The sequence below is a fragment of the Carcharodon carcharias genome, chromosome 10, assembly GCF_017639515.1.
Source record: "Carcharodon carcharias isolate sCarCar2 chromosome 10, sCarCar2.pri, whole genome shotgun sequence".
NCBI classification, from domain to species: Eukaryota; Metazoa; Chordata; class Chondrichthyes; order Lamniformes; family Lamnidae; genus Carcharodon; species Carcharodon carcharias.
Genome location: NC_054476.1, coordinates 146,964,765 through 146,977,514, shown reverse-complemented (window position 1 = coordinate 146,977,514; position 12,750 = coordinate 146,964,765). Strand labels below are relative to the sequence as shown.

General features: G+C 40.4%; 1 protein-coding gene across 1 annotated transcript in view; it reads right to left on the bottom strand.

The window, feature by feature from the left end:
* Positions 1–9,809, bottom strand: part of tbx4 (T-box transcription factor 4) — a 120,494-nt gene extending 110,685 nt beyond the window's left edge. The window contains exons 1-2 of the mRNA XM_041196704.1: positions 9,654–9,809; positions 1,332–1,426 (exon numbers count right to left, since the gene is read on the bottom strand). Of these exons, the coding sequence (XP_041052638.1) occupies positions 1,332–1,426; positions 9,654–9,809 (251 nt within the window). The remainder of the gene's footprint in view (positions 1–1,331; positions 1,427–9,653) is intronic.
* Positions 9,810–12,750: the final 2,941 nt, after the last annotated feature.

Sequence of the window (12,750 nt, the reverse complement as noted above, 5' to 3'; positions counted from 1 at the left end):
TCTGAGGGAGACACTTTTCAGGGCCGAAAGTGATGGCCTTAGGCCTGTTCATGAGTTTGCGCGATATACAGTGTGAAATGATCTGATTGGGGTAGCCATTACCTGCAGGATGTCTTTGATGAACCCTATTTCCGCATCAAGCTTAAATGGTGAGCAAATACATGGGGCTGAATTTTGCCGTCAGCGAGCAGGGGGCGGGGCCCACTCGCCGACGTGCAAAATGATGTGGGATGATGTCAGGGGTTCCCCTCGACGTCACCCCGCCCCATTTAAATCTTCAGGAAGGCAGGCCTGCAGCAAAATCAGCAGCGGGCCCGCCGACCTATCAATGGCCAATTGAGGCCATTGACAGGATCCTTAAAACAATTAAAGGACCTGCTCGTCCAACCTTAAGGTTGGCAGGCAGGCCAGGAGCCCTGGCGGGGAATGGAAAAAACATGAAACCTCATCCACCGGTGGGATGAGGTTTCATAAAGGGTTTAAAAAAGTTTAATAAAGTTTTAATGAAATTTATTAACATGTCCCATCACGTGTGACATTGTCCCATGAGGGGGACATGTTAAGGATTTTTTTTTCTCTACTTTTAATGTTTGTACAACTTACAGCGATCTCCCTGAGGCAGCACTTAACATCCTGCACTCAAGTTCACCTTTGAAATGGAGCAGTCAAATTAACTCTGGTTCCTTGACATGTCAAGAAATTTGCCAGGGGGTTCTCTACCACGGTCTACCACAAGCCTACCTTCACAGGTCAATACACGGGTTGCTGTAAGATTGGTCTTATTGGCAGCCTTGTAAAAGGGGCCCAACCCTGCTCACCATGCAAGCTTGATGCTGAAATAGGGCACATCAAAGACATCCTGCAGGTTAATGACTACCCTGATCAGATTATTTCGTACTGTATATCGTGCAAACCATTAACTGGTGCATTCTCCATGGCAACGCCTCTATCAATCAGAGTCCACTTGCCAACCAATCAGCACTCTCTTCTCATACAGTATAAAGTTGTTGCTTCCCCTGACATTGGTATTCTTGTGACTGTCCAGCTGAAAAGTTTCAACAAAATGTATTTTTTCAGCAATACTTAAAAGTTATTATTGAATCTGTTTCCACCACCCTTTCAGGAAGTCCATTCCAGATCATAAAACACGCTGTTTAAAATAATGTTTTCTTCATGTCACCTGTTTCTTTTTGCCAATTAATTTAGGCAGCTAATTTTCATCAAAAACAATGTGATAATGGCCAATTTACCAATGAAAGAACCAAATAAGATCAATAAATATAAAATGGCACAAAGTATCTCTCCTTTACACTCATACACATTAAACCTACCTGCCAGCCTTTGTGATGATCATTTCTGTACCAGCTTCATGAAATTTCTTCCAAAGTTCCTTCTCATGGAGATAAACCTTGATGTTCTCTATGCTCTGGAATTGAATGCATATCTTTAGTACTGTAAATGACTTTGTAATAAATAACATTATTTCATTCCTCCAATTCCAACTGGAAACAAACTACCTTCATAGAATATTCTGTATTTGATTATTAGAATGCTAAAATTCCAATTACAAAATCTTTTGCTCTTGAGACATTAAAAAAAACAAATGGAATCAGTAAATGGAAAACAATGGATTCTCTGAGAAATTTTAATCAACTTAATGAAAGGAAATCATTGATGAACACGTTTTCTAAATTGGATGATTGACAGATCCATGAAATGATGAATTGAACAAAAGCGGAAGCATGGCTGAGATTTAACCATAAGATGGAACCATGACAGCAAATGGGAGTTAAGTTATAAATCAACCATGATCTAACTGAATGACAGAACAGGTTTGAATGGCCTCCTCCTGTTGCAATGGGGATAGGGCAGGAAAGTGGAGTTTTGGTAGAAGTTCAGTCATAATCATATCAAATGGCCGAGCAGGTTTGGTGAATCATGTGACCTGCTCTTGCTCCTACCTCTTGTGTAACTATGTTTTATGTTCCTGTGTTATTTCTATGTTCCAATGGGGAGCAGTGTAAATGTGGCAATTCGTTTGAGGGTGTATATGTGTCTCGGATCAATAACTACCAAGCAACAAAACCTTAGTGGCACCCAATGCATCATTCATGCGATATAAATGGCTTGTTTTCCGTAACCTACTGCTCATCAATACACATCCTATTGAAAGGTATAAACAATAGAATGCAATGCTTTATAGCTTCAAAAAATACATTTCGTCTGCAGAGCTTTGGGAAAAATTCCAGTTTGCTCATCGATCAAATAATGTATGTGGTGAGGTTGTGTATTGTGTCATCACATGGTTGGCTTTATCATTAGTTTTATATGTATTTCGCATCTATGTGATATGTTGCCATGTGATGTTGATGCATCATGGTAAGGGAGAAAGATTCCTTGGTTACCCATGGAAACCATTAGCCTCTGTTCTGCACCAAATTTCTAAGCATATATAAACCATTTGGGATTTTAGCTATTTGTCAGATTTTCATTGGCTTGCAACAGTGAAGGATTAGGTGATGCAGTGGGATTGGCAAATTAACCTTTCACCTCTGCGACTGTTGGAGTGAAAAATCAATTGTCATTAAGTTGCTGTGAAAATAAGTTTGGGTCATTCTCAGCCAAGTTGCTAAAGGTTGTAGGTCACAATTCGCAACAAATTGGCATTAATTTAATGGCGTCACCTAGAGAGGAGAGACCGGTGAAATGTTGACAGCAGATGCCAAGATTTTGAGTGTTTCATTGCCCAGAACTGACTTACAAACGTTAATGAGGAAAAAATAACACCAAAAATAAAAGTTTGTAATTGGAATCATTTTTGTCAGTAACAAGTGATGTCCAAAGGGACCAACTTTTAAAACTGCTCCCTATGGTTGAAGGTGTTTACATGATTTCCAACAGACTCAAGAATATTTTAATAAATTTCTTGCACTTTATTTGAAACATTTCCCCCTGGTCCCCTAATATTTTGTTAACGAAGTCAACTGAATGTTAAATTGGTAAATTAAATATATGTATATTTTCCCTCAAAGTAACCAGCACATCCGCTGCCATGGCTAGCTTTTTTGGACGTTTGAGGCATTGCAGCCCACAACCAATGTAAGTCAGCAAACACAGGGGGTGATGGGTGAATGGAACTTGATGCAAATTAGGATGTGGGCAGCAGGGTTTTGGATGAGTTTTGAGGATGTAAGGTCGGAACCTGGCCAGGAAAGCATTGAAATAGTCCTGCCTATAGCAATATTCCCTCTAAGCTGTCGTCACTCCCAAGACACCCACCTTGCCCAATCCATTTCCTCAGCTGCACATTATCATGGTAATGTTATCCTCAAGCAGTGGATCAGCTTTTGTACCGCCATCAGTAGTTCCCCATTTTAACTATTCATCATTACTCTTGATTCTAAAGCAGTCACTGTGCAGTCTCAATTGCCTGACTGATATTGTGTGCATGACCCAGATATTTCTGTATGTCAAACAATGACAAGACCAAAACTGTCCCATTGGGCCCATTTCAGAAACTTTGCATTTTAGCCCTTGTCCAATCCTCTCCTCTGGTAGTGTTGTCATGTTCAGTTGAAAGATGTGCATCCCAGGTGTCCTGTTTGACCCTGCATTTGGTCAGTCAATACTTTTGACACATATTCGCCTCAATCAGTGACAAATCCTCAATTATATGCTTTCTTTCACACTTTACTAATGTTGTCCTTCCTAGCTTCTCAAGCTCTACCTCCACATAAACTTCAGTTCAGGCAGAACTCCACCACCTGCACCCCATCTCAAACAAACTCCTGCTCCTCTAGCACTCACTTGTTTATCTAGTTCCATTTGTTTCCCACCCCTCAGCACGTCAACTCTCATCCTTGGCTACAGGTCCCTCCACGGCCTCCTCTTCCTAATTCTGCAATTTCTTCCAGCTCAATGTCCATGTTCACACACTCTTCACTTTCAACCCTCATCTACCATGTGTTCCCCCTCCCTCTTCTCAACCAATGATAGAAGAGCGACTGCCCCCATTCCCTTCCTAAATCCCACTGCCTTGCAACTTTTCTTCACCTTCAAAAGCCTTACAAATTTCAGACCTCCCCTCATACCCTCACTCCCTCCCCTGACCCTACTCCTGTTGTGAAGCAGCTGGGGGCATTTTGCTATATTAAAGGCACTATCTAAATATTCTAAAAATTTTGTTTTGTTTGGATTGTTTCTAAGGCTGGGATTTCCCGGCCCTGTCACGGGCAGGACCCACCACAGGCGAGCCAGCGCCCCAACCAGAAGTCCATTGACTGGAAGATCGCGGCGGCAGGCGGGTGCGGAAAATCCCGCCGTAGAGCTATAAATTTAACACATTGATCTTTTTCCGAATCAATGGCTTCTAGAATATGACCACGTGATGTAGGGATAATATTCCAATGAATCTTCTACTGGTACATACAGCAAAATTGCATATTCCCAGTCTGCAATGATCATATTCAATGGGCAGGAAGTAACAGGCAGGGAGGCTACACTTTTGCAATTGCATGTCCTTGAGCGTGGCCATTTCTGTTCACTTCCTTGTATTGTTCTCTACCTACAACCCCATCCTCCTTCCAGCTCTATTTCTTTCTATGTCCACCGTTGGTGTCTCTCCCGGTCTCACACCATTACCTCTAGAGTCCATCATGGATCTATCTTTTCTGTCATCTACAAGTTTACCCTCAGTGACATTATCTGTAAATACAGCAGCAATTTCCACATGTACATAGATGACACACAGCTCTACCGCAACAAATCTGTCTTGACTTCCATTTGCCAGACCGCTTGTCCAACATCTAGTGCTGGATGAGCGGAAATTTCCCTCCAATTAAATATTGGGAAGATTGAAACCATAGTCTTTGGTCCACGCCACAAACTCCACGCCCTAGCCACTGACTCCATCCCTCTTCCTAGAAACTTCTAAGGCTGAACCAGACCTGTTTGACCCTGAGATGAGTTTCAAACCATGTATCAGTGCCATCACTAAGATTGCCTGTTTCCAACTCTGTCAGCTCATCTGCTGTTGCAAGCCTCATCCATTTGTTATCTCAAAATTTGAGTATTTCAGCACATTCCTGGTTAAACCTGAGGTTGTCCAAAAGTCTGCTGTCCAAAGCTCAACTTGCACCAAGTCCCATTCCACTATCATCTCTGTGCTCACTGACCAACATTAGCTCTCAGTTCAACAAGCTTAATTTTAAAATTCTCACCCTTGTTTTCAAATCCCTCCCATGGCCTATCCCTGTAACCTCCACCAGCCTTAACAATCCTTTGAGATCTATGAGGTCCTCCAATCCTGGCCTCTTGAGCATCCCCAGTGTTAATTACTACAATATTGGCAGCTGTGCCTACAGCTGCCAAGGACCTAAGCTGCAAAATTCCTTCCCTAAATGTCTCCACTTCACTTCCTTTCTTTTCTCCTTTAAGATGCCCCTTAAAACCTACCACTTTGTCTAAGCTTTTGGTCATCTTAGATAGTACGGTTACTAACTTTGTTTGATAATGCTCCTTTGGAATGCTTTGGAATGTTTTACTACACTAAAGGTGCTATATAAATACTAGTTGTTGTTTTTGTTGTTGTGCCAAATACAGGTTCATTAGAATTTTATCATTGAATTTCCACACAGTTAACATTGTTTAAATGAAGTTTGAAGGTTTTCTTTTTTAAAAATCCTTTCCTATCTTTTTTCTTTCAATTTTACATCCTTCATTCTTGAGAGCCAACAAGGTTCAGGTTGCCACTTTAAGACTGCCAACCTTCCATCATATCAGCTGGTAGTCAGCCCACGTTGCATTGGGGTTGGTGATACTGTCTGTGATGATTTACCACCCTCATTACAATAAGTTATTTTGGCAAATTAACTGGGAGAGACTGGCTGAATCTGATTGGTAGACTTTGAATCTGAGTCAGATGTGGAAATCCATATTTATCATTAGAGACAGTGGGCCATCAGAGTAGGAGAACTGTGCTATTGATTTGAAGCTAGAAGGTCACTCATTCATGGTTAGTTCGTATTGTGGACAAATTTATAGAAATATGGAAGTAATGTAGGGTGTGTTACTGGCACAGTGATTTAATTGTTGTGAAAACATGGCGTGTCTATTGAGGCATATTCTGACCACTTTCATCCTAATCATAAAAGACACAGGATTTCCTTATGGGGATGACCTATGATGTTGGACCTAACAGGAGAACTCATGCAATTCCAAAATTTGTAATAGGCAGCTTAACGGTAATGAGGCAGCCCAAGGTGCTTGTCAGTTGAAGGTTGGCCTCAAAAATAGATGGGAAATTGGGGGAGGTCACTAAAAGCACTGTTTGAAAGAGGTAGGTGTTAAGGATGCTTCATAAGATGGTGAAGAATGAAACAAAGATCACAAGATCATAATAAATAGGAGCAGAAGTAGGCAATTCATCCCACCTAGCCTTCTCCGCCATTCAGTAAGATAATGGCTGATCTGATTCTAGCCTTAACTGCACTTTCCTGCCTGTCCCCTGTAACACTTGTTTCCCTTGTCGATCAAAAATCCAATTCAGCCTTGAATATATTCAATGGCTCTGATTCCACTGCTCTCTCTATGGAAGAGAATTCCAAAGACTGATGACCCTCTAAGAGAAGAAATTCCTCCTAAATCTCCATCTTGAAAGAGAGGCCCCCTATTTTTAAATGGTGCCTCCAGTTCAAGATGACGCAATGAGAGGAAAAGCCCTCTCAATATCTACCCTGTCAAGTCCTCTCAGAATCTTATAGTTTCAGTAAGATCACCTCTCATTCTTCTAAACTCCAATGAGTATAGGCTCAACCTGCTCAACCTTTTCTCATGAGACGAACCCCTTTCATCCCAGGAATTAGCCTCATGATTGATCCATCCCTGAACTGCTTTCAATGCAAGTGTATCCCTTCTTAAGTAAGGAGACCAAAACTGTACATAGTACCCCAGGAATAGCCTCACCAATGCCCCATGTAGCAAGATTTCCCTACTTTTATATTCAATCTCCCTTGTAATAAAGGCTAACATTCCAGTTGCCTTCATAATTGCTTGCTGTACCTGCATGCTAACTTATTGTGATTCATGTACACAGACACCCAGATCCTTCTGTAGTGCAGCATTCCGCAGTCTCTCACCATTTAAACAATAATCTGCTTTTCTATTTTTCCTGCTATATTGTAGAACAACTTCATATTTTCCCACATTTTACTCCATCTGCCAAAGTTTTTCCCACTCACTTAACCTTTCTCTATCCCTTTGCAGACTCTTTGTGCCCTCCCTACAACCTGCTTTCTGACCTATCTTTGTACCATCAGCACATTTGCCTACAATACAGTCAGTCCCTTCATCCGAGTCATTAATATAGATCAAAAATAGTTGAAGTCCCAGCACTGATCCCTGAAAATGACCCATTTATCTTGATTCTCTGTTTCCTGCCAATCTTCTATCCATGCTAATATATCACCTGTTCTTATCTTGTGCAATAGCCTTTTATATGGCACCTTACCAAATGACTTTTGGAAATCAAATACATTATATCTACTGGTTCCCCTTTATCCACCTTGCTTGTTACATCCTTAAAGAACTCTAATAAATTTCCCTTTCACAAAACCACGTTGATTCTGCCTGACTGTATCATGATTTCCTAAATGTCCTTGTACTACCTCCTTAATAATGGATTCCAGCATTTTCCCAATGACAGATGTTAGGCTAACAGACCTAGTGTTTCCTGCTTTCTGTCTCCCTCCTTTCTTGAATAGAAGTGTTACATTTGCAGTTTTCCAATTGACTGGAACCTTTACAGAACCTAGGGAATTTTGGAAGATTACAACTAATGCTTCCATTTTCTCTGCAGCCACTTCCTTTGAGGCCCCAGAATGCAAGCCATCAGGTCCAGGGGACTTAACAGCCTTTAGTCCCATTAGTTTTGCTAGTGCCTTTTCTCTAGTGATTATGATTGTTTAAGTTCTTCCCTCACTTTTGCCCCTGTTTTTCTATTATTCTTGGGATGTTTTCTACTTTGAAGACAGATACAAAATACTTGTTCGAAGTCTGTCATTTCCTTGTTTCTGATTATTAATTCCTCAGTCTCACCATCTAAGAGACCAAAGCTCACTTTTGCTGTTCTTCTCCTTTTTATATAGTTGTGGAAGCTTTTACTGTCTGCTTTTTTATATTTCTTGTTAGTTTTCTCTCTTACTCCAATTCTTCCCTTTTTTGTCATCTTTTGCTGGTTTCAAAAATGTTCCCTATCTCTGGCCCACAGACCATTGTAGCATTGTACATCTTTTCTTCCAATTTGATACCTTTAACTTTCTTAGTTAGCCACAAATGGTGCATCCTCCTCTTAGAGTCTTTTTTTTTCAATGGAATATATCTTTGTTGAGAGTTATGAAATATTTCTTTAAATGTCTGCCATTACTTCTTTACCATCTTACCTTTTAACATATCTTCCCATTCCAATTGTAATTAAGTCTATTTAAGGTCCAAATTTCTCACCCTCAAACTGAACATGAAATTGTCATGTTATGATCACACTTACCTAGAGGATCATTTACTATGAGGTTATTAATTAATCCTGTCTCATGGCAGATTAACAGGTCTAAAATAGCCTGTTCCCTAGTTGGTTCCAGAATGCATTGCTCTAAGAAACTGTCCCAAATATACTCTATGAACTCATCTCTAGGTTACCTTTGCTAATTTGATTCATCTAATCTATGAAGATTAAAATCTCCCATGATTATTTCAGTATCTTTCTTACAAGTCCCCATTATTTCTTGATTTATACTTCGTCCTACAGTGTAGCTACTGTCAGGGAGCCTATAAACTACTCCTCCCAGTGACTTATTTCCATTGCTATTTCTTATCTCTGCCAAAACTAATTCTACATTATGATCCTCCAAACCAAGATCATTTCTCACAAATGTACTGGCCTCATTCTTTAGTAACAGAGCTACTGCTCCCCCTTTTCCTTTCTTGCTGTCCTCCCAAAATGTTAACTAACCTTGAACAGCCATGCAATGTAGAAGAGCTTGGAAAATAATGTGAGCATAGGGGCAAGATGACAAAGTTCTGCCACCGATGGCAGAAGAAAAGGAACACATAATGGGCCAGACTCAGAACAATAATGGGTGTAAGAGGTACTGAAAAATGGAAGAGATTACAGACATGGAGAAGAATCAGGCCAAGGAGGTGTTTATAGATGAGGGTGAGGATTTTGATCTCTGTGGCCAATGAGCAGTGGGGTGCCTAGGATGATTTTAGACGATAGCATTAACACAGCCGAATGATAGATGAGTTCAAGTTCATGGAGGGTGGAAGTTGGAAGGCCATCAAGAAAGGCATTGGAAAATACAGGTCCGGAGGTAACAAAGACAAAGAGGGTTTCAGCAATAGATGAGGATGAGGTAGGAGTGAAGTCAACTGCCATTCCAGAGATGGAGAAAATGGTCTTGATGATGAATCAGATATGGGTTTGAATCTCAGCTTATAGCTTGGCAAGGTCTGACTAAGGTGCCATTGGGTTGTGGAGAGATAGAAGGAGGAGCAGGATCACCACTAGGGAGAAAGGGGTGTTTTTGATCATGCCACTTCCAGCTACAAACTGTCCTTTATGTTATTCCATGGGAAAGGGAGAGATAGTGATTTCTTACCTGGTCGGGGTCCTGTCCCTGTGGGCTGCCTGGAGACATGCTGCTTGCTCCTGGAGCTCCATGCCCTGGAGACTGCACATTGTGCTCCTGGTGTCCGTCTACTTGAGCTGCTGTAAAGCTCTCATCACTCTCAGCCACACTCTTCTCTTGCAGCATTTCCTAAAGAACCAGCACAGTAGAAAATACACTCACTAAAGGGTATTGTGTAGTGGCTAGACTGTTCAAAAAGATACTCCAAGTTTCATACTCAAATTGTAATAACAGATTTTACTGGTAATGTGTATGACTTGGTCATAATTCCTTAGTCTTCTTTTCCTACTAATGTTACTTTTCAATGATTTTTTTCTCGTGGTTCTAACTCTTGCTGGGGTACAGTTCCACAGGAATTAGGTGACCAGTTCCACAGTTACTAACTGACCTTCAATACCAGGTGCTGGTTTATTCATCTGCAGTTTAGACAGTGAGCCCAGCTTAATCCTGTTCTCATCTGACATCCACACATGTACTGCCCAAAAGCTGTCAGATAAACTGGAAGAGCTCGCCACAATAATTGTCCATCCATTACTTAGAGGGTGAAGTCTCTTGTTTTATCAAGTCATGTGATTGCTAGGTCTATAAGGCCCGATCTCACTTCCAAACAGATATTAATTAAGCTTTTTTTAAAGGTAATAATTGACCCCAAACTGATACCCCTCCCTGGAAATCTGTTCCACATCCACTGTGCTATAGGAAATAAGGTTTTTACTAACATCTAACCTTACTGGAAATTTGTGAATTTTTCACTCGTAATCTACTCCTGAGCTCACTCTCCAAGGAATCACATTCTAACCAGTCAGGTCTCTTGCTCTTTACATCCATGTTCCATACAATAATTCCATAATCTGCTCCACCAGAGATCAGGTGCCAAGTTCAAATAGCGTATTTACTTCCAACTCCATTTTGATGTCCTGCATTAGCCATTTTTCTCTAGAGGTAGTACATTTAATTGTTTGAGTTTTCCTTCAGAATTAGTTCCCTAAGGCTCACTCCACCAGTTGGCTGCCTGAAAATTCAAATCAAGGCCTTTGTGTATTGTAAATACATGTCACGAGATCAGAAGATAAATGAAGTTAAGGAAGGCCACCCGTTCTATCTTAGCTCATTTGTCCACAAGGAACAACCTACAGTCTCCTTGTCATAGTGCTGCTGTCATGTGTTCTACATTACAACAGTTACTACACTTCAAAAAGTACTTCCTTAACCCATCCTGAGGTCATGAAAGATCATGAAAGATGCTATATCAATATATGCTCTTTCTTTCTAAGGTAACTGCTACTTACTCAAAGATAAACTGCTGTCACATCAATAAATGCTGTATAGCCAAAAGAAAATGTGAGAAATTGGCTCACAGAGAGAGATGTGGCAGCACCAGACTTCTCAATTCCAAAATATGAATGCAGGAAGGACAATGGACCACCAGCTAACAGGCCACTAGCTACAGTTCACAGCATTTCATCTGGAGTTCAGTCCAAGAACTAAACCATTTGTGAGAAGTGGACGGGAATAAGAAAATTAAAATAAACATTTTACAACAAAATTACAAAAATGAACGTAGATGCAAATGTCTCCTGCAACTTTTCCATAACTTTCCGACAAGCTTAGTATAGACCTGGTGCATGTTAAAAATTTCACTGACTCTGTTTTTTCTCTTTTTAAGTGAGCTGTTTCCAGTTTTTCTCACTCGGGAGGAAAAAATAACAACTTTGCTCATTTCAGTGGTTTTTGCAGCCTGCTCACTAATTATAAACCCATTTCAGTGCACTTCACGGTGTTCCCAATTGCTAATGTATAAACACACCTCTGTTCATTCCAGTGGACTTCCAACCCTTGTCTTGCCTTTGTAACATTTTACTGCTGGCACTGGTCTCAACTTGGTAAGTGCGAAAGTTGCAGGAGAATTCAATACTAAATGGAAAGGTTGAGCACTGAAGTAAATCACATATAGATCACACTTACAGAACAAAAAGTTTAAATTGAGGTTTGCGGAGTTAAATTGTTTTTCTGGGGTGGAGGGTTTAGGTTTAGGATCAGGCCTATATCACAGACTCATATAACACAGAACAAGGCTGTTCAGTCCATTGTATCTGTACCAGCTCTTTGAAAGAACTATCCAATTACTGTAGTTCCATTCCCTGCTCTTTCCCCATTGCCCCACAAAATTTTCCCCTTCAAGTGTTTATCCAATTCCCTTTTGAAAGTTACAGCTGAACCTGATTCCATCACCCTTCCAGGCAGTGCATTCAGATCACAGCAATTTGTTGTATATAAAAAAATCTCCTCATCTCCTCAGTGCTCCTTCTGACAATTGCCTTAAATAAGTGTCTTCTAGTTACCAATCCTCCTGCCAGCAGAAAAAGTTTCTCTAATTATTTAATTACTCTATCAGAACCCTTCAGAATTTTGAACACTCTCTTCAACTTTCTCTGTACTAAGAAGAATAGTTCCAGTTCCTTTAGTCTCCACAGGAGCGACCTATGTCTGTGTCAATACAGTGTTTGGCCAAGAGAATCAAACAAATAAATATAAGTGCAGTGGACCACGTGAACATATGGCACATTTTACAGTCTCAAATTTCCTGTCAAAATACAGCTGTAAAAAAAATGTTCATGCTACCTTCTTAAAATCTCACCTGAACTATTGGAAATCTTGTCTTGAGTTTATAATGTCCCATTTTGCCATCAATTTAGTATTGATACATTGTGGCCCCATTATACTGAACCATGGTTAATAGACCCAGCAGTTATCTATCAGGGCGCCGATGCTGCCAGACCTGCTGAGTTTTTCCAGGTAATTCTGTTTTTGTTTTTGTTTTGGATTTCCAGCATCCGCAGTTTTTTTGTTTTTATCTCTAGGGCATCCCATAGTCTTCTCTGTTCTAGAAAAAAGAGCCCCAGTTGTTCAATCTTTCCTTATAGGTATAACCTTTCGGTTCTGTTATGAATCTAATAAGTTTTGTTTGTACCCTCTCTGATGCCTCGAAATCCATTTTATAATATGGAGACTAGAATTGTCTATATTATTCCAAGTGTGGTCTTAACAAGGTTCTCTTCAAGGTTAA